This window comes from Zonotrichia leucophrys, chromosome 3, assembly GCF_028769735.1.
Source record: "Zonotrichia leucophrys gambelii isolate GWCS_2022_RI chromosome 3, RI_Zleu_2.0, whole genome shotgun sequence".
Classification (NCBI taxonomy): domain Eukaryota; kingdom Metazoa; phylum Chordata; class Aves; order Passeriformes; family Passerellidae; genus Zonotrichia; species Zonotrichia leucophrys.
In genome coordinates, this window is record NC_088172.1 from 52654216 (window position 1) to 52678971 (window position 24756).

Genomic DNA, 24756 nt, shown 5'->3' on the forward strand with positions numbered 1-24756 from the left:
CTACTGCAGGTTCAAATATGATCCCTCTTGTTGTGGACTAAGCCAAAGATGGTAGGAGATCCATATGGTTGAACAATTCCCTCCTGACAGAACTGAAGCACAAAAGGAGGCATACAAGAGGTGGAAGCAAGGGCAGATGATGCAGGGAATATAGGGACAATGAGTGTGCAGGGACGGGGTCAGCAAAGCCCATTGGGAGTTAAATCTGGTGAGGGAAGAGAAGAAGAGTTGCTGTGCATGCATCAGTAGTAAAAGGAAGGCCAGGAAAATGTTGCTTTGCTGCTGAATGGGGTGGGGAACTTGGCAACCAAGGCCATGGAGAAAGGTAGAGGTACTCAATTCCTGTTTTGCTTCAGTCCTTACAGATAAGGTTGACATTCAGAGATCCCTGGCCTCTCAGGCAAATGGGAAGATCTGAAAAAATTCATGCTTACCCTCAGTAAAGGAGAAACAGGATAGGGATATTTTAAGCTGGGAGCTGATGGGATGCATCCACAAGTGCTGAGGGAACTTGCCATTCTTTATTTTTGAATAGTCATGGTGATGGGAGAGGGTTCCTGAGGAATGGAAGAATGCTGATGTCGCTCTTCTCTTCACAGAATCAGCTCTGAGCAACAGGTTTGGAGTAGAAGCCAGGGGTGCCTTCCCACCTCAGTCATTCTGTCATGAAAGTTTTTCCCACAGTTTCAGCAGCATGTCTCACGAAATCCATTTGCTGAGTGGAAAATATTTCCATAGTTCCCTCAGCCTATTAAACCTAAGTAATATTAGTCCATGGGATACACAGACACCATTCCTATGAAAATGTCAGGTTTAAATGGTGCATAGCTTGGTAGGGCAATACAAATTTGCTCCTTTGGAATTTGACAGGGTGTATAGAAATACTGTTGCTGTGGTACAAAATGTAATGTGGATATGGATGTGTGTGCAGTGGGAGTGTAAAATCAGAAAACCGGGAAGGAAATGCTTTCAATGGGCATGATTTAAACAGCAGGGATGTATTGCCTGCAATCTACACAACAGCAAAGTACAGCTCTGAATATCCATTTTACTCATGCCTTTTTCTTCAAAGGTTATGGTTTGTGTATGTTTTCACACAGGTGTAGAGGGATTCACAGCATCATTAAGTAAGCAATGAAGGGGCCCAAATCTTTAGCTGCCATAGATGACATTTTTCTACTGAAGTCAATACACCTATTTTAATTTGCAACTCTTAATATCTGGCCTGAATGCTGCAGAATGAGTAGAGGATGGAAGAAGGTGGGAAAAAAAATACAGAGTCTGGTAATATCTATAATACAGCTAAGAAGTACAGCCTAGAAACTCTCTTTGTTATAGTGAAACTGAACTCCTCTTGGATCAACTGACGAATATGAGTTGCATGTCTTCTGCAGGATCTTAGAGAGAGCCTTGGGTCCACAGAAGAATACACCAATGCTGTTGCTGGAATCACAATAACAACAACAAACGTGAGAGTAGCAGGGGAAATGGATACAATTGTGCTTTTTGGCTGCCTTCAGCTTTGCATCTTTTCAAATGGCTTTTTGAGAAATACATTTGAAAAATCTTGTGTTACTGTATACTTTGTGTTATGTACTGTATAATTAGTGCTGCTACGTTAGAGTATAGTAATTTTAATATTTTCATGTTTATTATGTCTCATTACATTATTTATTAGATTGCTATATTAGAGGTCACAAAATGTTTTAAATGGTAACTGTTTGGTTTTGATCTTCATAGCTTTTTCAGAGAGGCAAACATACTGCTTGCACTGAAAATTTTAAGTGCTTTTTCTCCAGCTGAGTTAATTTTTTCCTAAAAAATTATACAAAATGCTCAGTTACTTCTGAGTTTTCTTCCCCTGTCCATCCCCCCACCCCAGCCCCCCAGCTGCCTAGTCTGACACTTTTCTGCCCACAGACAATTTTAAAATGGCTGATTTAATAACAACATTTGTAAATAGGTACTTCTTATAAAATAAGAATGTGAGAAATGTAACAAACAATTGCATTCATATGTGCATAAGCACGTAGGGAGCTGGTAACCTGGCAGCCTGCTAGAAACTGCCCAAAGGGTTTGCCTCCAAGTACACCACACATATTGCTTTAAAACATGTATGCAGACACAGATTCACACATGTGCTGTGCTACTGGGGAAGGATCAATCTGCAGAAATGCAGAGGAAGTGACAAGTGATAGAATGAGTTTAAAAAGGTTTGTTCCTGCAAAGGAGGGCCTGTGGATATGATTCTGGAGCCCAAGCCGTAGCCCCCAGAAGTCATGCCCAAATTGTTCTGGTGCTCATTTGCACCAGGTTTAACCTGAAGTGGTGTATTCCTGCTAATCAGCTAAAAGACGCTGTCGCAGCCAGGGGGAACTCTGTCAACCTAGGCACAGGGACTCAAAATTTATTCAGATCCTAAAAGCTGATTGTTTCATCACACAGTAGAAACTCTGTTTGACTCTTGAATCTTCTGTAACTCAGAGCAAGGAAAATCAGTGTATTCTTTTCTCATAAGGAATCCTTATTTCATGCAAGGTTTTTTTTAAAAGGTTCAGCATTGACCATAAACATGGACATATACGTTCACAAAAAAAAAAAAAATAATTGAGATTTTCCTGTCAGTTTAGGACTGGCTTTCTATGGAACTACCTCAAGATCCAGTAGGGAAAGCTAATGCCCACATCCCCCCTGAGCAGCAGAAAAACATTTTTATCTCATCTGTACTTACAGTTGCAGAAGTAACTAATGTTTAAAAGTAATGTTTCAGCTATAACTTTAAAAGCTCTGTTTATATAGTAGAATCCCTATGAAAGGTCTTTCAAAAGTCATATTTTCTATTCTTGGCCTTTTTATGCTTTTAATCTTTCATATTTCCTGATTGTATTTATTTTGACCTCCATCAAGTGAATTCTCTATTACTGTTATTTTTGCAATTTTATGGTATTCTTGTAGCTTACTGTATTCTCTTTGATCTCCTCCCTTTCAGCTTTTTCTTGGGTCTTTTTCATCTTTTAAAAGAAGTTTTCTGCTTTTTCTTTTCGTATCTCTGTCTTCCAAGTGCAAGCCTTTATTTTGCATTAGCAGGTAAATGTTTAGAAATCACAAAGTCACAAAGATTCTGGAATTTTCTACTGCTGAACACAAAATATTTCAAATTCTTGCTTCAAAGGCTTTCAGGAACAAAGAAGCTTTTCTCAGACCACTAGCAAATCCACCAAGTTCAAATGAACTGTCTTTGCCAGCAGAGATGAACTAATAACAGAACAGAATAGTCTTGCAAGAGCGGCCAAATATGTTAGGGGAACAAACATATCCTTGACATCATAAGAAAAAAAATCACAGTTTATCTCTTTAATAACCATCTTCAAGGGAAATTAATGCTACTTTGTCCTTTGTGCAGAACAGTAATTGGATTGTGTGTTTCAATTATATCTGGACAAAGGCCAGGATATTGAAATACTTCTAAATATTAGATTTTCTTGTCCAAAAATTAGATTTTATTGGCATTCTCTTTCCGAGATTTCTTCATTAAAATCTTCATTAAGCATAAATCTTCTTTCCACACAGCAAAAAAGAAGAAATTGTTTTAAAAGGGTCATTTAGAAAGGTTTGCTCTCCCCTCCTCCTACAGTTTATGCTGAGAGAAGAGTTACCTAACAAGGTTAGAAACCAGCCTGCCTTACCTAGGATGGTTTTCAGCTAGTTTCTTGAACTCATTGTCCCAGTTTGGCCTTCCATACCAGGTTTTCTGTCTCAAACCAGTAATTGCATCCCTCTTGTCATCACAATGTAGGGCTATGTGAGTAGCCTAGAGGCAAATTTACAAGATAATAATTTTAGAGTAAAAAACCTGTATTCCAAGTGAGAGGCAACAGCAATAGTGCTGGGAAAGATGGAATGATGGAAAGGACACTCTGCAATTATCAAATGAGGAGAGGAGAGGAGAGGAGAGGAGAGGAGAGGAGAGGAGAGGGAGGAAGGAGAGGAGAGGAGAGGAGAGGAGAGGAGGAGGAGAGGAGAGGAGAGGAAGGAGAGGAGAGGAGAGGAGAGGAGAGGAGAGGAGAGGAGAGGAGGAAGGAGAGGAGAGGAGAGGAGAGGAGAGGAGAGGAGAGGAGAGGAGAGGAGAGGAGAGGAGAGGAGAGGAGAGGAGAGGAGAGGGAGAGGGAGAGGGAGAGGAGAGAAGAGGGAGAGGGGGAGATGAGTATTTGAAAGTTCACAATATACTAGAATTGTGAAAAGCCTTTCCAAAAGTACCTAAGAGCCAAGTCCAGAGTATTCTGGTGCTGATGGAAAACCCAGTGGATATACCAGCTCAGCAGGGGTAAAAACAGGGGTCCAGTGGAGGGCCACAAAGATGATGAGGAGTCTGGAGCACCTCTCTTATGAGAAGAGACTGTGGGAGCTTGTCAGGAGAAGATTGAGAGGGGATCTCATTAATTCATGTAAATCTTTCAAAGGCAGCTGTCAGGAGGATGGTGCCAGACTATCTTCAGTGGTGTCCAGTGGCAGGATGAGGCGCAATGGCTATAAACTCAAACACAGGAAGTTTCATCTCAACACGAGGATGAACTTCTTTGAGCTAAGGGAAAAGGCTGCCCAGGGAGGTTGTGGAGTCTCTTTCTGGAGACATTCAAAGCCCATCTGGGCAAGTCCCTGTGTAACCTGCTCTAGGTGACCCTGCCTTGGCAGGGGAGGTTGGACTGGAGGATCTCCAGAGGTCTCTTCCATCCCTAACAATTCTGTGACTCTGTGTAAAACCCTCAATGTTTTGAATTTTCTCCTCAGGAAGAGGTAGGTACAGAAAGCGGATCACCTCAGGTGAAGCACTGAACCAAGTGAGTTTCTCAGCTCCCAAGTGCCAGGAAAAAAATCCTTATTTTCATGGGCATTTACTGTCCTTCAGCTCCTATACTGCACCCATTACTGTGCTGTCTGGGTACTTCCCAGGTGCATTTAAAAACAAAAACCACTGTCACTCCTAACTGTACTGCTCTTGTGTAGGAGTAATAGGCTTGTTTCCACTACAGACTATCATCATTGCTGCCACTATCAAGAAATTAACAGAGGAAAGTAAGTTAATAATAGACTTTGCATTTAGCCCAGGCCCTAGCATGGACTATGTATCATAATCATCTTTTGCAGAAGTGGTTGCTGAAATTTAGATCCATTTTGTAGGAATACTATATATTTCTTCTTCTAATGAGTCTTCCATGTTCCTTACCAACACAATTATTCCTGTCAAGCAAAGTTCTCACAAGAAGTCGTGTTTCTAAAAGCTTCTTCTTGTTACTTTGAGCCATTGCTATGAAGGATTTGGAATAGTCTAGGAAAGACCTTAAAGTGTTTGGTAAGAGGGGGAGGTAGAAAACTGTGGAATTTTTTAATTGTTTGCAGCAAAATTGTCCCATTGATAAGATGGGGTGTTCTCATTAAGTGGAAGTTTCCCAGGATTTTTGATATTAGCCTTTGCAATAGCTCAGAGTGCTAAGGTTGCCTGGGAGTCACAGGGGTATTGCAGGGACTTGTCGGAACAGAGGCAGACCTTGTCAAGCCTTATCTACTTGACCATCTGTTGCCAACAAGGAATCTGCAAAGTGCTCAAAGCATTGAACAAACATATCTGAGGAGTAGACACATGTCAGAAAAGGAGGGTGTACTAGAAGGTTTAAAATGCCCTTCTTCCTCCTTGAGTTCAACTTCACTTGACCACTGATCATCTATATGGTGAGACAGGGAGAGAACCCTGAGAATGTTGTTTTGTTTTTTGCCAGGGGAGAGGTAACATATCATTCAAATATTACTGGTGCAGAAGCTCAACTTTTGAGGAGTGATGAACAGGAATTTACTAAAAATAAAGTCCTATAAGATTAGGGAACTTTGTGTGTATCTGAAGAAGATGATGTTACTGAGCACAGTGCCCAGGTCAGAGTGGGAGAAATAGCCACTGAAGAACCTTCCTCTGACAGGAACTGAGAGACATCATGGAGTTGAAGGGAGGAAGAAGTCCCTTCAGAAAAGTGCAGGGCACACAAGTGAAGACAGACAAACACCCACCATTGTCAAAAACCATTGTCACCCTACCTGGCTTCTGGCCTGATATTTGCCCAAGAGGGAAGTGAGGTGATAGTTGAAAGATGAGGGCAGCTTTGTGGTTTTTACGTTCCCCAATAGCTTCTTTAAGAGCAGGTTTTAGGTAATACCCCATGATATTGCTAATGCAGAGCAGTAGTTTCTATAACTGCCATATACTTCACAATGGGAGTGGATTTTTCTGAATACAGCTTTATGCACATACCTCATTACTTGACAGAAACTCTAAGGAAAGCAAAAAGAAACAATGGGGGTTTTGTATCAGCAGAGGCAGAAAAGGAAAAGCTCTATGAAATCTGTATTTTTTTCATCCCTACTAGGCAGTCCTTCATTCAACAGAGACAGCAGGAAATAAAACAGTAGAGCAAAGACTTCCCTGTTAGAGTTTTTCTGGCAGGTGCCTGACTTATCACTGCATGATCTGAGTGATCCATTAAAAAGGAAAGAGAGAGAGAGAGAGAAAGAAAATCAACACATTTGTGTTTAGCTAAAGACTAAAGAGGTTGAATAATATTGACCCAGTCTAAGAATTAAGTGCCTGAGGTGGTATGATCCAATGAAATTATGAGATGGCAAATTTAAAGTCAATCAGAGAAAATGTCTTTTCAAACAACATGAATTAGACCATGGAGTTGGTTGCCAAAATTTTCAAAGTGTAGTACTTTACAAAAATGCACTGGGTACATGTATATGTATATGTATATGTATATGTATATGTATATGTATATGTATATGTATATGTATTTATGCATATATATATATAGGAATTACTACAACAGAAGTTGTATTAAATAATAAGAGTAAATGAAACCTACACTTTTTAGACAGTTCTCAACATTTCAGCACAAAAATGACAGAATCTAATGAAAGACTGTTCCTAAGACATAGACAAAATATCCCTTGATGAGCTCCTGAAAGCTCTCTGCGCTTTTCTGTGAGACACCTGGTAACCATCTTTGCCCAAGACAAGATGCAGGATTGGAGGAATCCCTGGCTTGATTTCTACATTCCTGTTTTCCTAAATGTGAGATGTAAACAGACATCTTAGGATCTTCATATTTACAGTTATTTTTCACTCTGCTTCATCCATCATTTATTCAGCTGTTCTTGTTCCATATGTTACCATACTGGAAAAGCAAGGTACATTAACTCTGACTTGTAACAGTTTCATTATTACCTGACTTTCATCCCAGCCAGTAAGAAATATGCGATAGCTTAGAAAATCATTTTCCCATTTTTCAGCCATTTTTGTTTCCAAATGGAAGAGAAGATCAGCAAACCACTCAAATGCTGATGGGTCTCGACAAATCCAGTAAAAATAAACCTGTCAAATAAAGTAAAGAGATTTAACAAGAAGCAAACTTTCAACAAAACTTCCTAATTACTTGCTCAGCTCATTAACCATATAGTGTGTGGTTCTTCTCCACAGTATTTATAGTAAACATAATTGAACATCATTTTGACATATTAAAATTTTGATTGTCATCTTAAACAATGAGTGAATTAATGAATATTAATGTGCTAGTGAAAGTAGGCAATGGGCAAGCTTCCCATAAAGCCCTGCCAGTGCATCTCTGCTTTGACGTGTAATACCTAGCCCTTCATTTCTTGCAAATAATTTGTTGATTATTTGAAATTTTGGATTTATTTAGTTCTAGTTTATTCAGCATTGAAGCAAGGAATTCCTTGTTTCTCAAGACCTTATGCCATAGGCTAACTCTTGATGTTGCCAAAAGGTATTTGAGTTCTTCAAGTCATATGCCCTGTATAACACAGGTGAGAAATAGTCTCTATTCCTTTTTTAAAAATGTATTTCATGTTTAATTTGGAGCATTTAGTTCCTAGGGAAACATGAAACTGAATTTATAGTTGCCAAAGGGGTGAAATAAACTACTATTCCATGATTTGTTTTCTATTGTTTGAAACCCTCCTCTCTATTAAAAACTGACACAATTTATCTCATCTAGATTTTACTAGTTTCACTTTTCATCTTTTTTTGTTTATTATCTGTTGGGTTGGAGAGCCTGTTATCAAAGTTTTGTTCTACAAGTAGAAATTAGAGATCAAGTCATCCTATAATTGTATCTATAGCAAACCAAATGTTTCTGCCGCTGAGAGGCATCCTTTAATCATTGCTATGACTTATTTTTCCTACTCTATTGCAGTAAATCAAAAACATAGCGGAGTTTGCTGTTTTTTGATTTTTTTTTTTGAGAAAGAAGCTAATTTATTAATATCTTGGCATAAGGTAATGCTTGCATAGGAAAAAAAAAACTTTCAAATAAGACTGTTAGTCATTGTCCGTATGATGATGAGTTTCTATTTCAAGAGTCCTTCCTCTGGCATCTTCAGCTGGAAGAGTGGGAGTCCACAAGAACCTTTTTCTGCCCAGTTCTTATAGCCAGCTGGCCCAGGGATCATTGTGACCGCTCCTGCAAGTGCATGATCTATTGTGATCTGTTGTCTTAAGTGCGTATGAAGCACCTTCTAACTAATTAGCTATTTCTAGAAGGCTGTCCTGTATGACCACTTCTGCAGGAATGGTTTCTGATGACCATGTGCAAATGTCTTGTCTGTGTACAAGTTAATAAAATTTGCAGTAGGAACTGCCTCAGCACTGATGAAATTCCCTTGTCAGGATCTTATCAGTGCACTGAAACTCAGTCACTCTTAGGCCCATCAGAAATGACCTTAGGGAGTCTTCAGCACCATCATGATTTCCTAGTTGGAAATCTCCTCTCACAATGTGTGCTGTGTAGAAGACTGGGACCAGTCCATCCCCTGGTTTCAGCTCAGTGCCTTGTATGAAGCCATTACAGATATGGAGACAACTCAGCTGTGACTTCCTGTCCTACCCAGAGGATGAATGCCTGAAACTCCCAGGCTGTCTGTCCAGGCACTACCCTGATGGCAGTCTGAAGCACAATTACAAGATAAGTGTGATTGCAATTCTTATTACTCAGATTCTGCAGCTCTTGCAGCACACTCTACCATTATTTAGACCAGATGGTGCCAAACCTCAAATGGGCCTCTGCAGGCTGGGTATTTTCAAAATTTATCCAAAGAAGAAATTCACAAACATGGAGGAAGTCTAAAACTACGCCGTTTCAGATGTGAAAGGAACAGCAGGAAGGACAATGTATAAGTTTATAAAACCTGAATGACTGGAACTTATTTTATTATGACTGTGATTTTTATTTTGTTGAAAAATCCTTTCGCTTTCTCCAACTCATCTCCTTCTCTGCTCACCAGCCCCTCTGTCTTTTATTGTACTGCAATGTCAAAGGTGGTCTGGAAGGTATGTTCCCAAGGCAATCATTAACTCTTTTCCACAGAATCAATGGGGTAAAAATGCGTATTGGACACTTCTGAAATGAAAAACCAGAGAAAGAAACCAGAAAGCTATAAAGAGATTTCCCAAAGATTTAATATATTAGGTTGTCAGACTTCTGGTAAGGTGGTGGGAGAAAAATGTGGTAATACCATGCTTCAGTGGAGATTTGGTGAAAGACACTAACAGTAATTTGAGATGTTTCCTAGATCTGGGTGTACTGTAAGAGACCATCTGTGGTTTATGTAAGAAATATAAATGATGTATGATCCCAGAAACAGAGATAAGGCATTCAGGGTTAAGTAGGGTATTTTTACAGCCCAGGAATAAGACTGTCTGTGGAACTTTAGTACTAACCATCTTGGCTGTTTGCTTTTTCCCCTTCTGTTTCAATATTTTGCCTTAAATATGATCTCATTGCTTTATGGAGGGGGGGTTGCTGCTGATTTACCCTGGCATAGGTTATGAGGAAAAAGCAAGCCCACTGATGTTCTAGAATTTCAAATTTGTGGCCAACAACAGCATTATTTTTAATTACCAGAACTAGGTAAGCTTTATAGCCTTAACCTGTATGTAGCTTTTTTGTGTCTGAGTCCTAAAGTTGTTCTATATACTCAGCACCTCGAAAATCAGCCCACTGAGTGCTGTCAGTCTGTATCACACCATAGCTGTTGATTTGTAGTGAGAAATTTCTTCCTCCAGACTCTACTTGATCATCCTATTTCTCAAGTTTTTTCAGCAGTGCTTTTGATGGAAATGTATATTTGGTACACGTGTGTGGAGAGGAGATATGTGTTTCTAAATGAGTAAAGAAATGTTCATGGGGTAGCAACTGGGAGCATGTGGGCAGGACTGGGACATAAGCACATTCAGGGAAGGAGGAAGGCAAGCTAGCCAATGAGTTGAGACAATACAGTCTTCAAACTGGGGAGCTGGTTTCCGGAACATCAGACTATGCCTCTTGAAGGAATGCTTTTAGCTGTTTGCAGGCCTGGCTGTCACAGGAACAGCCAGCCCCACTGGCTGGAACAAGCCACCTCTGGCACACTCCTCTGAGGAGAGGATGCAATTTTCTGAAGCTGCAAAAATTCCTTAAGCTCATCCCGCGGCACCCCTTGCGTTGCCTCTGATTTTCACATTAAGTTGTGGCAGGCATTTGGTGATGAAGAAAGACTGTCATTGTTAGAAGAAGTATTTTTGGCTGCGATTATAATCTTAGAAAGAAAAGAGATAGTGAAGAAGTATGGCCTATGGGTAAAAGGAATTAGTTTCCCTTAGATCAAAGAGGACTTCTAGTCTAATATGTTAAAATAAATGGTGTTTACAAAGAAGTCTTCCTTTCTTTACACTGGCTGCCCATAGCATAGCACGACATATTACATATATAATTAAAATACAATAAATGCACCAAAAAATTAATCCTTATTAAAACAGTAAAATAAAGTAGCTCCAGTGCATTTGTATAATTAAAGATTATTCTGAATCCTGTTTTTTTCTTGTAAGCCTCATGCTATTAACTGACTCCAATTTAGGACCCTTAAAAATCTGGTTCAGATTTATGTTTCATTAGTCTCCACCCACCCTACTGCCATCAATTGCATTTATCAGCTTGATGGCTTGCCCAAGTAAACTGTCTTAAATTTTCCAAGTGCTCTTTTTGCAAATTGAGTTAGATGCAGTATTGCTATTAATCAGATCAAAGCAGGGGTTTGAATAGTTGCTTATTTCTGCAATGCTCTTTCAATTCATGGATATTTATCCTTCAGTTTTCCACATCCTGTATTTTGTACAATGGACAAGAGCAAGAGCTGTGTTACCTCTTTGCTCTAAGGTGAAAGAACATTCTTTGTAAATCAGCTTCCATCATGAGGTTAGTCATTAGTAATTATCTGTTAGTGAGCATTCATCTGTTTCTCCCTGCTCCCTGAGGGCAGACTTGGCGCTGCAGCTCTGTGCAAAGCCAGCTTTTCACTTAAGGGGTGTCAGAGAAGGACATCCCTCTTCCCTGACTCTTGCTGCTCTCTCCTAGACATGAATATCCCTGCAAAAACCTCCTGCACCTGCAGATGGGTACCTCCCTGCAAGACTCCAGTCCTTCATGCTCTTGGGTATACTGCATTACCTGTGGGCTGCAGCATACAAAAACAAACAAGCAAAACAACAACAAAAGAAATCTCAGAGGTCATGCAGGAGCGAGGTTTGGCAGCCTACAGGAGGCACTGACTTAGGGTGGCAGCAAACAGCCTTTCCCATAAATGCATAACAAGGTTCAGCACCATATTGCTAAATTTGAGGCAAAAAGCTTAAACTGTTATCAAAAAAGATCAGAAAGGTGGTTACATTTGACAGAAGAAAGAACCTAGGTTTTTAGGTCTTAGAGACAAGATTTTTGTGCATGGCTGGAGACTGGAGCAGATATTTACCTCAGGTGTGGAAGTCGGTCCCAAAGCAAATGGAAGAGGCTGATTGTGTTTTCCTCTCAGTATGTAGCTGAACTGCCACAACATGCTATGGTTGTTTAAGGTATACATGGATTCAAAAAACAATTAGACTACTTCACGGAAGAAAAAGCCACAAAGGGATATTAAAGACAGAAGTACAGCTCTTGTATCAAGGAGTTACTGAGCTACAAGTCACTCAATGGTGAGGAAGTGTCCAGCAAAACCAATCACCATCTGATTTTTCTGGTCTGTATACTTTTCTCTAGGTGTTCATGAAGACCCACCATTGGAGACAGGACATAGGGCTAGATGGATATTTGGTGTTACTCAGTAGGACCTTTCTTATGTCTTTTGTAGAGAAGAGAAAGTGGATGTTTGCTAACACTAGAATCTGATGGATCAGTACAATTTTATCAATTTCAATTGATCTGAAAAATGAGACCACTAGTGTGAAAAAAAATCTTATTATGCATAACTAGGGCCAGTAGAAACTTTCCAGCCATTCCTGGTAGTACATACAAAAAATTATGGGGAAATGAGGGCTCTAAGGCTATTTAATTGTGAAGAATCAATTAGATAAATGTATACTCCTTCTGATTTGTTGGGTTTTTTAAATTATACAGCTGCAGACATTATGGAAACTATGAGTATTTATATCTCAACCATATGTGGGCAACACTAAGAAATATTAGTTCAATAACCGTAATGATAGCTGTACTCAAATCAAAACGAAGTTGTTAAAAAAAAGAAAAACCTCTTATTTATTTCCTTAATAGACATTTCTATGGTACTCATCATGGCAAAAAGAGAGTGCTGAATACTTTGAGGAAGATTAAATTATTTGCAATTATACTACAAGTGGAAGCTTTTAACCAATGGAAAAAAAAAAAAAAAGTGGAGCTACCCTGAGATTAATTGCTCTCACTGCTAAATTTTTTTAAGTAATGCTGTGAACTTCCCCATGACCTTTCATCCACACTTTCAAAATATTTTACAAGCCCTGATGAAATTTAGCCTTATAACACCTGTGAAAAATAAACATTGCTATTCCCGCTGCACCAGTAAGGAAATCAAGATATAAAGAAAAGACAAGTAGAAATCTTGATAATTTTGTATTTCACAAGAATTCAGAAAAACCAAACTCTATAGTAGAAAACCATGGCAGAATGCATGATGCATTTATTTTTGCAGGCACATTTAGCCAAAATTCTCCCTAATTCTCCCTATGAATGAACACCTTTAAGTATTCTATTGATGCATTGTTAAATTCTGTTCTTTTCCCCTTAAGATAACAGCAATGACAATAATAACAACAACACTTTTACTTGTATGCAGGTAGAATATACATAATCTACATATTTAAAGTTTGTATGCATATGCGTAGCTCTTCTTCCAGTGAAAAAGATCATCCTGGTACAATCATAGTGTTTGCAAATACACTTCTTTTCTCAAATAGCATATATTTCCATTTTTATTTCCCTCCCTTCTCAGTTCTTTTTCTGCCTCAAAGATCCCCCCTGGCAATTTGAACCTGTCCTCAACTCCTCAGTTACTAAAATCCCAGATGCTTTTTCAGTGGCAGCTTGTCATTAAGATGCCAGTTTTAACACTCTTTCATTTAAAAAGATCAGCCCCTTGGTCCTGCAATCAGCTCCATATGTATTGACCCTTTCAGAGATCTGTCCCTTCCAATGCAATTTCAATGTTTGTCCTTAAATATGAAATGTTGAAAGTTCCTGATTCAGCTTTTAAACTGGAAAATGGCCTAAAAGCTGTAAGGTCCACAAGCTACCACTTGCCATGATAGATATGGAAGAGAATGTTTAATGCTGATTTTTTTCTATGCTACCTTCTTGCCCTCACCCCACTTTACCTTTTATCTCTTCTTCACCTATAGTCCCCAGTGCTGCCTCGCATGTCATTAGCAGAAGGTATGTAACAGGTTAGAAAATTAAGAGTATGTTAATTAATTTGGTGCCATCTTTACCTTATAGATCTGAACATATTTTTTCAACAAAATAATTAAAGTGGTGCGAGGGAGTAATATGCATCTTGATATACGCATCTCATCCGGAGCTTAAATGCCTTTTATATTCCTTCTGTGCTGGTTAATATCCCGACTTTGCAATGTGAGAAAAGCAGCAAATGGTTGCTGAATGCAGCCTTCTGGACCAGGACATGCTGCTGAAGGACCCTTGTGAAACTTGCACCTGGGCAAAGAGCAAGTGCTGCCCTTCACTTCTGATTGAGATGACATTGCAGGATTTATTTTTCATAAGAAAGAGGCAAAGTTTCTCTTGTAGCTCCCTAATTATCTGTCTAGCTGCAAAAAACATTCCACAGTTATCTCCAGTTGCTATTGAAAATCTGATCCTTCAAATTTTACTAAAAACATTGCAGCTTGGGCTGCCTTCTTTCTTGGAGAATGACACTGAGTTCGGGGGACTTCACCCCACAGCAGTTCCTAAGGCCCCTGGAAAGGGAATGCCTGCTTCTCAGAGCGACTCAAAGCACTCAAGTGAGACTCTAGCTTTGAATTGCCTCTCTCCCCTGGCTAAGTAGGCTCACTTGTGGAACTTTTTAATGAAGCAATAAACTTTTCCACCTACCTTCTGCAGTGCCAGTACTGTGTTAAGGTTGCAGCATTTGTACCAAATGGATTTTAAAATAGAGGCAAATGGTGTGACTCCAATTCCTGCTGCAATGCACACACTGACTCGGTAGTGGAAGATGTCTGTGGTTGCAGATCCATATGGTCCATCCACAGCCAGTCTACAGCAAAAAAACATTCTGTCAGGAGTCAACAACACATAAAGTGACAGAAAGGTTAACATTTGTTGGGCTACACATTGTCAAAACTGAATTTCTGTTAAAATAAAAGAGAAAATACATGTCTAAGGCAGCACATAAATTGCCCATACAAAGACATTTAATTTTCAGTGAGTGCCATTTAATCTCAAAGCAACTGTCTTCTCTGAAATGAGAGAACAAGAGCACCCATGTGGATTTGGGGCCTGGCCATCTATTTAAGCATGCAATTGCAATTTTCTGGCTTTCTGAAATGTGATTAGTCATATAATTGCATGTCCAAATTTAGCTGTGGAATTTGCATATTTAATTATGAATTACTGAAAAGCATCCTGTTTTAGAGCTTTATTTGTTATATTGTACATATCAAAGTAAAGAGGAACAGACTATATTAATCATTTTTAGAAGTTCTGTATTTGAGTTAAAGTAATAAAGGAGAAGGCAAGAAAAAGGTCATCATATGCAAGGGAACTACTATTTTCTCAGCTCTTTCTGAAAAAGCAGTATTTCAGGAATGCATTTTTGGCATAATACTGTACTTAGTATCTGATGTAAAGGCAAAAATGTGTAAGGAGACATGCTTGTTGATATTACTGCCTCCTGTAATCAATGTTGCTGATGCCAAGAAATTAATTTTGGTCAAAATTAGAGATGAGAAAGATTGTTGAATAATCAGATTCACTCCTTTAGCTACATAAAATGTAAATACACACAGTACTTTGGAGTGTTCTTTCCAGCCCTGTCTTTATACAACATACATGCTTGGAAGATGGTTTCACCAACACCCAGTCCTTAGGAAAAAAAATGTTTTTTTCTTCCTTTTAGATTTTCTGTTGTTTTGTGCTCTTTACTGCATGAATCATCCTTAAAATATATCCTTAAATAGTACAAACAAATAGGCACGCATAATTAAAATGAAGTGTTTTAACAGAAAGAGAAAGGGGGATCCCCAAGCAATGCTAAGCACAAATGCAGGGACACAATGTATCTCAAACCTGGTTGTTGCTTTTTTAAAAGTCCTAACAGACATTCACCATTTTATTTCAATATGCAAAATGCAAGTGCAGTAGCAAACAAAACAGCTTCTCTGGCATAATTGCTAGAAATCTGACCCTAGACATAAAGAATTGTTTTTTTTTTTTTTAATATGTGCAATTATTTAGATTATTGCCCAGTCCAGTATTTTTTGAGAACTCAAAAATTCCTGCAAAATATGGTTAATTTATGGTATATAACTATAGTACCTAAGAACAGCTTTCAGATAAGCCTTCTATGTAGTTCAATGTGAGGCTGGAAGCAATTCTCATTGTTGTCAGCAGATTGGGGAAAAATTGATCTGGAAAAAAATTCAAGGATTCTCTAGTCTGTTGCTGTGCTATAAGACAGGTTCAATTATTTCTGAATCATCCCTTGAAGAGATTTGTCTTGTCAGTCTGCTCCTAAATCCTCAGGTGACAGAGATCCCATCATTGCTTTGAATGCTTTACTCAGCCACTGCTTTACAGCTGAGCCAAACACAAAGCCTCAGAGAAGCAGAGAGGAGAAATAGGAGAAGGAAAAATGAGCTATGCAACTCATTCATTTGATCTAGACAGAGTGGACAAAGGTAGGAAGATAGTAAACAAAGGGCCAAAAAGTATTACAATGTGTTTGCCAAAGAGATGCAGAAAACAGGGCTATGGACTTTCTTACTGTGGTTTGGATTGTCCATATTCTTCCTGTCCATTTCGTTAGAAAAGAAATTAGATTCATGGGGAAGGCAGGAGAAATATTTAGTTTTGAAAAAGTATTATTAACAGATTCTGTGATTATTTTTAAAATTTAAGCATTTGCTGATCAGCATGATGATTGTCTAGTACTCCTGACTGTGAGAGCAGTTAGATTTTGGGGCAGTGTATTAAACCAGCAATTAAGTCAGCCAAAATCCTGAAGAGACATAACATGGAACTTAATTATTTTCACACTAATAGACTATGATTTCAGCTCCCAAATTTGTCAGAAATCACAACTGTCTTTGCTACCTATATATATGTATGAACATTTACTTTAATTCTCTTTAACTAATTAAAAACCACACATTTTATTCTTAACCCTACCTTATTATTCAGTTGCTCTGTCTTCTGTCTTCTGCACAGAATGTAATTTTTTTAATATTGTCACCAATTTGGTGTATAATTTTAGATATTGAAACTATGAAAAAGACCTGTTTTTTGTTTTATTGCTAGTTTAACTATTGAAATATTCTTTTTAGTTCATTGCTAGAAAGAAACTGAAGGATGCCATTAGGCACCCTAATGAGATTAAAAAGAGGAGTGTTTATATATGACAGTACTGTTAATTTCAACCCTGCATTGTGGCAAGCAACATTTGATAACTTTTTTCTCTTCTTCATTTTTTACACTTGCTGTCAATCACTTTGAACAATTTTTGCTCCAGTTCTGCTGAAATGGCATACTTCTCATTCCATTTGACTTTAACAAAGGCACTGATTTCATTTCTAATTCTTATTAACTGATACAATGCAAGGACTGGACCAGATTTTCCTGTCTGCACCCAACCTCCAATAAAACTCTGCAGGCAGTGGTGTCTATGAGCTTTCCAGGGGGAAATCAGTCCCTGCAGTCCCAGGCCCTACACACTTCACTAGAATTTAAATGATCCTGTGCTGGGCTCTTCTTTGCTGAAAATCGCTCCTATTCCTGCAAGCAGTGCAGAAGCAGAGCTACGTGGTTTGAATCCATTCAGTACAGAGCCAGATCCTTGGCTGGAGTAATTCAGGATAGCTCCTTTGACTTCAGAGCATCCCTGCCTGACTTGGAACAACAGAGAATCAACTTTTTGCTTGTATAAAGATGCCAAAAATACATAATTTGAACACAAATAACCTTTATAAAGTTTAGCATGGTTTGGAAAATAGAGACAAGGTCAAAGGAGACAGTCAGAAAGAAGTAAGGTTTAGGCAGATGTTTCAGGGACCACAAAATATCTAAGTAACTGAAAGGGGAAAACTAGAATTTTGGATATTAAGTGATGGGTACAATAAGCATAGAGACACAAATCTAGCAGATACCTTCCAATGTCATTTATTAAACAACTGTCTTCCAAAATAGATATCTTTAGGTGTAGATATAGGTGTTAGAGATTCAGATGGAAGCAACAGAGATAAGGATATTGATATGGACTTTAAGTCTTGGATTAGTCATCATCTCCTCTTGGTAACTTCTGGCTCTAGTTCATGCCTAGTAGTTTGTGGTGTTTTTTAGCATAATGTTGTATTTATGAATTCAGAACTACAATCTAATAATGTATCATAGAAATACATGCAAAGTTAATTAAAGGTAAAATGTTAGCATTAATTTTAAAATGTAGAAATAACATTTAAAAATATATAGTCTCTTATTCAAACCTTGGTAACATCCACAATTCCTTCAGAGCTTTTTCCTCTGCTCCAAAGGCCTTGAAGAGGGCTGCAGTCCAATCCCCAACGAGCCGTATGTGGACGCTGAAGTAATCCTCCTCAGGAGCTGAGGTGAGGGTGAAAGGGTGCCACTCCAGCTGTGAGACTGATGGGCACTGTAGGAATATATATTGGCCAGCTCCCATTTTAAAGCCATGTTTCTTCATGTGGATCTCAAGGACTCCAGAGGAATGTGTCACCACCTGAAGAATGATAAAGGGACAAATTTTATTCTCATTCAGAAGGGTAAATGTTTGTTTTCATCAGGTCTCAGATATCCTAACCTGCATGTTTCAGTGTTATTGCCCAATGGCTTGAGAGCATGTACAGTGTTGTATATATTGTTCATGTACAGAGCTTGTAAAGTATGTATTGTGGGACAGTTTGACTTCTGAGTGCAAGATGCAGAGGAAAGGCTGTAACCATTCAACAATTTGTTCAATTTTCTTGGTATAACCTGTGCATAATATAATTCTAATATAATTAGAATAATTCCTTAATTCCTAGTTTTGCTTTCATGTAACACTGATAACTCTGTGGGATTACAAATAAAAAGCACAGTGAGCTCAATCCTAATACACTTTTATAATCTCAGTTAAGCAGCAGTTTTGTACGTCACCCATAATATACTGAGATTCTCAGATCACAGCCACTGTGTGAAATCAGCAGCAGGACTTATCCAACATCCTGTTCCCGTCACACAAGGTACACCTGTTCCTGATCCCTGGCATGACACACATGGACTCATTTGCTTCAGTAGCAACATCCTCAGTCTATTCTGGTGTGATTTAAATAGTCCCTTGGCACACAGATGGGGGAAATTGTTACAGTGGTATTAGTGGAGCTTTGACTATATATGCTAACTGATCAGGTAACCCTTCATCTCCTTGGAAGACTCCAGTTTTTAAAGTAAAAACTGTGTGCTGCTACTGAAGTCAAAGTAGTCTCTGGCATTAACTGCAGTGGAACGTGGTTTTAGTTCATTAAAAAGGGAGACCACAAACAGATGTTTGTGTTATGGTGGTGTGAAGTCCGGTACTTCATTAATCAAGTTTGGTCCCATATGGAATATTCTTATGGATTTGCTATTGGAATAAATGCAAAATGTAAAATCAATACTTGGCTGAAAACACGGTAATGATTGAAAAGTTGCTGAAGCTACGAGTGAAAAATGAGGTCCCTAATATAGAGAGGTTAACTAAAAACAATAAAAAGCAATTGACATAATGGGGTTTTTTTTGCAGATATGCGAGCTATGTTACATACCTTAGTAATTATGACTTCCTGTCGAAATCTCCAAAACCTAACAATTCTTTCACAGATGTACAACACCATAGGACTTAAAACCCACTTCCAAGCCTGTAGAAAATTCCATATTAAAAAGCAATGTTTATTTGAATGTCTACAAAAATACTTTGCTTTTCTGATTTAAATCAGCAGGTAGCCTAAAATTAAATTACTCGATTTTCTGTGATTTTTGGTTTAACTTTCTCAAGAGAGTATTTTTGTTGCTGCTGTAGCTGTTCTGGCTTTCTTGTGGAAGAGACATATGGGACTACCTCAAAAACACAGTCCAAAAGCAGTGCTAATATCTATTGGTACTCTGGCCAAGAAGAGTCCCTTAAAATGTTTTTCTATTAAAAGGTAAAGGATTAATCTATTTAGATGTGGTTTACATATAGTTGTCATTGGACCTGAAGCTGTATGGATGCATACAGTTATACAATATTACCCATAGACTTACCTTTATTTTTTTTGCCCAAAGTCTAAAGTATTTCAAAGCAGGCAGATAGGAGTAGCTGTTATTGTCAGCTGTGAGTTTTCTGATGATGTATGAGAAAACGTTAAGTCCCGAATACTCAATTAGAGAAATGGGATACATTTCCATTTAATCCATTAGTCAACTCTTTATCAATAAATGGGGATTTTTTGGATCTGGGATACTGAGTTGGTCATACTTTTAAGTATAGTAGATGATTGCTGTGCTTGTACTTGCTAATCCTATGTACTGATCCATAACAATCAGAAATACTTGGCTATTCCAGTATACGAGCTGATCATTTCACTGAGTTGCACTGATGGCTAAGATAATTAGATATAATTGAATCTTCATGATTTAAAAAGAATGTGTTTTTTTCCCCAGGAAGAGACACCGTTTTATTTCCACTTTCGTTAATTACACTGCTTATTCTAGCAAACTGGATACTCCACAATCATGTGGCTTTTAAAATTGCCAAAGAGTAACTTTACTTGCTGAAACATTGACTTTGCTCCACAAGCTGGGTAGGGAGGGTTATAAAGTATCTTTTATGAGAAGCAAGCCATAAAATTATGTGACTTCCTTAGAAAGTGCTAAGAGGATGGAGAGGCAATTTCCCAAGGTTAATTCTTGAAAATTAAATTTAAAAAAATAAAAAGAAACCAGGATTTAATAATGGAAGAAACCAGCATAAGCCAGAAGATTCTCAGCTAAAGCAGAAACTCAACACATCCGTTGTCCCTAAATACTACAGGTGTCTGTGCGCAGTGGGTAATCTCATGTCTTGAATACATTTGCATATATCAAGGCACAATAATGATGAGATCTGTTTTTCCTCCCTTCCATTTGTGCTACCTGTAAATAAAAGCATGTGACAGGAATTATAAGGTTGCAGGCTACCCTGGGCGAGAGCTCAGCTGGGATTTTAAATGTGCCATCACTCCAGGGCAACGGAACACTCAATCCAAAATGTCTCTTGGCTGGGTTGGGACAATGGGGCATCCGCCACGGGCTCCTAAGCTACATGGCTCCTGGCTGGCTAATCAGGGCATCAGTATTCTTGCCCAGGCTGTGTTTCCCCCTGGAATGAGAATGAACTGAGATGGGACAGTGATGAGGGCAGTGATGAGGCTGTGAGGACAAAAGCCTGGATGCCTTGGGTGGAAGGGAGGTGCTCCATCATCCTCAGCAGAAGCCAGACTGGGTTGCTTCCTATCTGCTGAAATATGGAGCAGGGGAGCAGGTGTGGTGGGACTGAGAGAGGGCCCTGTTGTGGGGGCTAGTGCCCTCTGGTCACTTCACAGTGTCCCAGCCATGCACAAGGCTGTCCCCTCCCTGCTCCAAGGCTGTCCCACCTGCACCAGCCCCTGCCAGCACTGCACAAACCTCTCCATGGCTTTTTAGCCTCTGAGTGAATCTCTGCTGTTTGTCAGTGGTGCCTAGCAGGTATCACACCATAGCACATTACACATCCAGCAAGGCACTGTTCATATAGATGATCTATATGCCATATGGTATTATCACAATTCATTTAAAGTAATGTGACTTTGCAAGTATGGCCCTGGGTAGGCAGGAAAGTGTGACAAAATAGGTTTAACACAGAGAAGTGGAAGTTCTTTCCAGTTAGTTTTATGATAATGAATGTCAAGGCATGCTGTTGGAAGCAAGCTTGTGTCTGTATTCATGGTGCGTAGCCATGTATTGATTTTTATGGTGACATTGTAGCTGAAATTTTTAGAGAGGCATTCATTTTCTCATTAATATGCAGGTTGGATAGTGGCTAACAATAGTTTAGTTTAAGAAAAATCTATGCCAGCCATTAAAAGAGCTACCAGACACTGAATGCTAATTTTTCTCCTTTAGGATTTCCTTTGGTATGTTTTTTTCTTTTTGGAAGAAACAACAAAAACTTGCATATGAGCAACCTAAATCTTGAGCTGAAAATGTTAAATGATTTTGTTTGTATGCAAGACATCTGACATACTGTACAAGTCTGCTACTTAATTACCCCCTGTGGATTTGCAATCTTGTTCTAGCAAAATCACCCTTCCGTGGGACGTTTTTCCTGCCTTTCGCCTTTCCCTTTCATAATTCATTGTTTCAAATTCTCTCCTTTTTACCTAACTTAAGATATCAAGACTGGACAGTATGAAGCATGTGCCCCAAAGCAAGGACATGATTTTCTCAGCACCTTGTTCTCCCTTGGTATTTAAACTACCCATACTAAAGTACTGTTAGTTAAAATAATAATATTAATTTGCATTCCTAGCTTTACAGATCTATTGTATTTTCTGTATTCCTACCCTCATAAGGTTTTCACTTGGAGGCTCTCTTTGTGCAGTGAGCACATCAAGGTGGTGTGATATTGGTGATACTGAATTATTTTAAAAAAAATGTGTACAACAGATCAGAGAGAGTACAATTTTGATATTCATAACTTTCAAAGAGAGTTTTAGTTAGTGCTTTCTAACTAAAGGATCTTCCAGAAATAAAAATTGCTGTTAATGACACCAAAATTCAGGTATACAAAACTCTTCACCTGCACTGAGTACAGAGGAGTTTGGGAGCACTATCTTAGTGCACAGGGAGAGATCCTGGACAGGGATGTGGAGCTACTCTCTAAACATGACACTAAGTGCCAGTCACTGGCACACTCACCCCAGCCCCCTGCTCCCTTAGACATTTGGCCTCCCAAGAAGGGACAATATGTTAAAAGCAGAAGACAAACATCACTCTTACCACAGGTTTGTTGCCAGAGAACTCTGGCAAAGGGCACTGAGTGGCATTCTCCCATTCCCAGTAGTGATCTTTACAGTAGGTGACGTTGTGAAGCAGCAGACTCTGGGGTGTCTGACCTCGGACAAGCTGACTTAAAACAAAAAGGTTCATCAATGATGTGTTTCTTTCCAAGCTTTCTGTGTTTCTCTAGGTTTTTCAGTCATAATCGAATGCCAGTTCTGAGATAAATGAAAGTTTGAGAATTGGCCATTTCATTTCAAACCTGTTCTGCGCTCATGTTCAAATTATCTTTCCTTTAGTTTGCAGTGACTATTTTTGACCAAAGGCAAGAAGTGTGCTGTAGTATTTGTGCCCATCAGTGCAGCTGAAATGGAGAGAGCCCTTGCATAGAAAATGTGCATTTTACTGTATGTGGCAAAATTTGATTTCCAAGTTCTTTGGAGTAGGCTCTTTGACTCCTCTGTATTTGAGCATCTGGGAGTGTTTAGTAAAGTGATAAAATGTAATAGTGACAGACCTTCCCTTTCCTTTACTGCTTTCTAAATGTATTTTTAAAAGCTATGAATAAAGTTGGAGGAGTGTAATTAGATGTATAATCTCTAAATATACTAAATTCTGGCTTGCTTGCTTCTGAGAATGCTAAGTATGTGAATTTTTAAAAATATATCAATCCTGACCAGTTTAAATGTGTTTCACCTGGTGTTGATTATGGGCAGAGAAGGAAGATTTTTATGGGGAAATCCTGTTTGTTTCATATTGTTTCTCTGAATTTTCCCTTCTACACTTAGCTTGCCTCTGATGCCTGTTCATACAGAAAGAAAAGGAGTTAGTTTTGAGTGAGGTTTGTGCAGCCACCTGGGAAGGAGGAAGAAGTGGAAGGGGAATGAAACCTTGGGGTTTGACTCTTTTTTCATTAGCAGGGGTTGTTCTGGGGCAGGAGAAGCTCTGTTGCAGTGCACTCCCAGCCTGGCATGCTCATTGAATGGTACTGACAGGGCTCTTCAGCCAGTGCCCCGGTTCTGGAGCAATTTCTGGCTGAGCAGTGCTGGTCAGCTGGCTAGAGAGAGGGAGCTTACAAAGCTGAAGGTTTCAAAGGGTTCATTAGAGTTGTTTGAAGTTAGATTCTAAAAGTTTTGCCAGAGAGGGAGGGAGGCATTTTAATCAGTCCAGGATAAAGTCTATAGTGTTTGCTTACAGCTCTGTGTCTGTAAAATGGGATTAATTAATTGGGCCAACTTCAGGAACCCTTGAAGCCAAACTGGAAGTGGCAACTCTCATACCACAGGGGAAGAGGTGGGGAAGGTAACACACCACAAACCCTTGCACTGGCTTGTTCCCTGCCTCATGATGAAGCATCCACGTACCTCCAGAGAGCAGGCACATGCACACACTGCCATGTGCTAGGAAGCTCCATTCTGTCAAAGAACCCTGGTCTGAACATACTTTAGTGGTGGGCAATAGCATCTGAATATTTTATGAAATAGACATAAAAAGTGTATTATGATCACAAGGACAGGCTGGTAGGGGTTTTAGCAACCTGGTCTGGTGGGAGGTGTCCTTTCCCATGGCAGGGGGGCTGGAACTAGATGGTCATTAATGTTCTTCCCAACACAAACCATTCTGTTGTTCTCTGAACACCAAATGACTGCCCTTGGATCCAAAAATCTTAACTACAGCTTGCAGTCATGTGCACACAAGCTAGCCAGCAGGAAAAGATCCATGGAGCAAAGCAATCTTTGTTGAGGGCCCTTCACAGGACATTGTTGAGGGCTACTTATGGCTTAGGACCAGGTCTGGCTTGGTCCTGTGAATGGATCACTTGTTAGCTCCTGGAACACAGCAATGTGTTTCTGTCACTGAATTTCCACTCCAAACACTGGTTGTACAGCCCAGGGACTGTACCATGGTATGAGCCAAGTCCAGGAGGCAAGGAAAAGCGTGAGATTTACCTTAAAACCGCACTCCCTGAATGAAAATGTAAATGTAGATTAACATGAATGCTATCACACATAATGAGAAAAGAAGTGGAGAATAACACACAAGGGAGAAGAAGATGATGCCAGTGGAGCTGGAAAGAGAAGATGGAAGTGTTTTCAGCTCTAAGCACCTTGCTGCTCTCACTCTGCAC

At 39.2% G+C, this 24756-nt stretch overlaps 1 protein-coding gene across 4 annotated transcripts in view; it reads right to left on the bottom strand.

The window, feature by feature from the left end:
- NOX3 (NADPH oxidase 3) overlaps positions 1-24756 on the bottom strand; it is a 52647-nt gene that overhangs the window by 14801 nt on the left and 13090 nt on the right. Inside the window, exons 4-10 of one of the 4 annotated variants that reach the window (XM_064708212.1) lie at positions 22629-22758; positions 19397-19489; positions 18080-18333; positions 14475-14637; positions 7271-7417; positions 3687-3811; positions 914-1443 (exon numbers count right to left, since the gene is read on the bottom strand). In XM_064708212.1, coding sequence (XP_064564282.1) covers positions 1317-1443; positions 3687-3811; positions 7271-7417; positions 14475-14637; positions 18080-18333; positions 19397-19489; positions 22629-22758 — 1039 coding nt within the window. In that variant the 3' untranslated portion in view covers positions 914-1316. Of the gene's footprint in view, positions 1-913; positions 1444-3686; positions 3812-7270; positions 7418-14474; positions 14638-18079; positions 18334-19396; positions 19490-22628; positions 22759-24756 lie in introns of those variants that run through there. The other 3 variants (XM_064708213.1, XM_064708214.1, XM_064708215.1) reach the window with 3 other exon arrangements.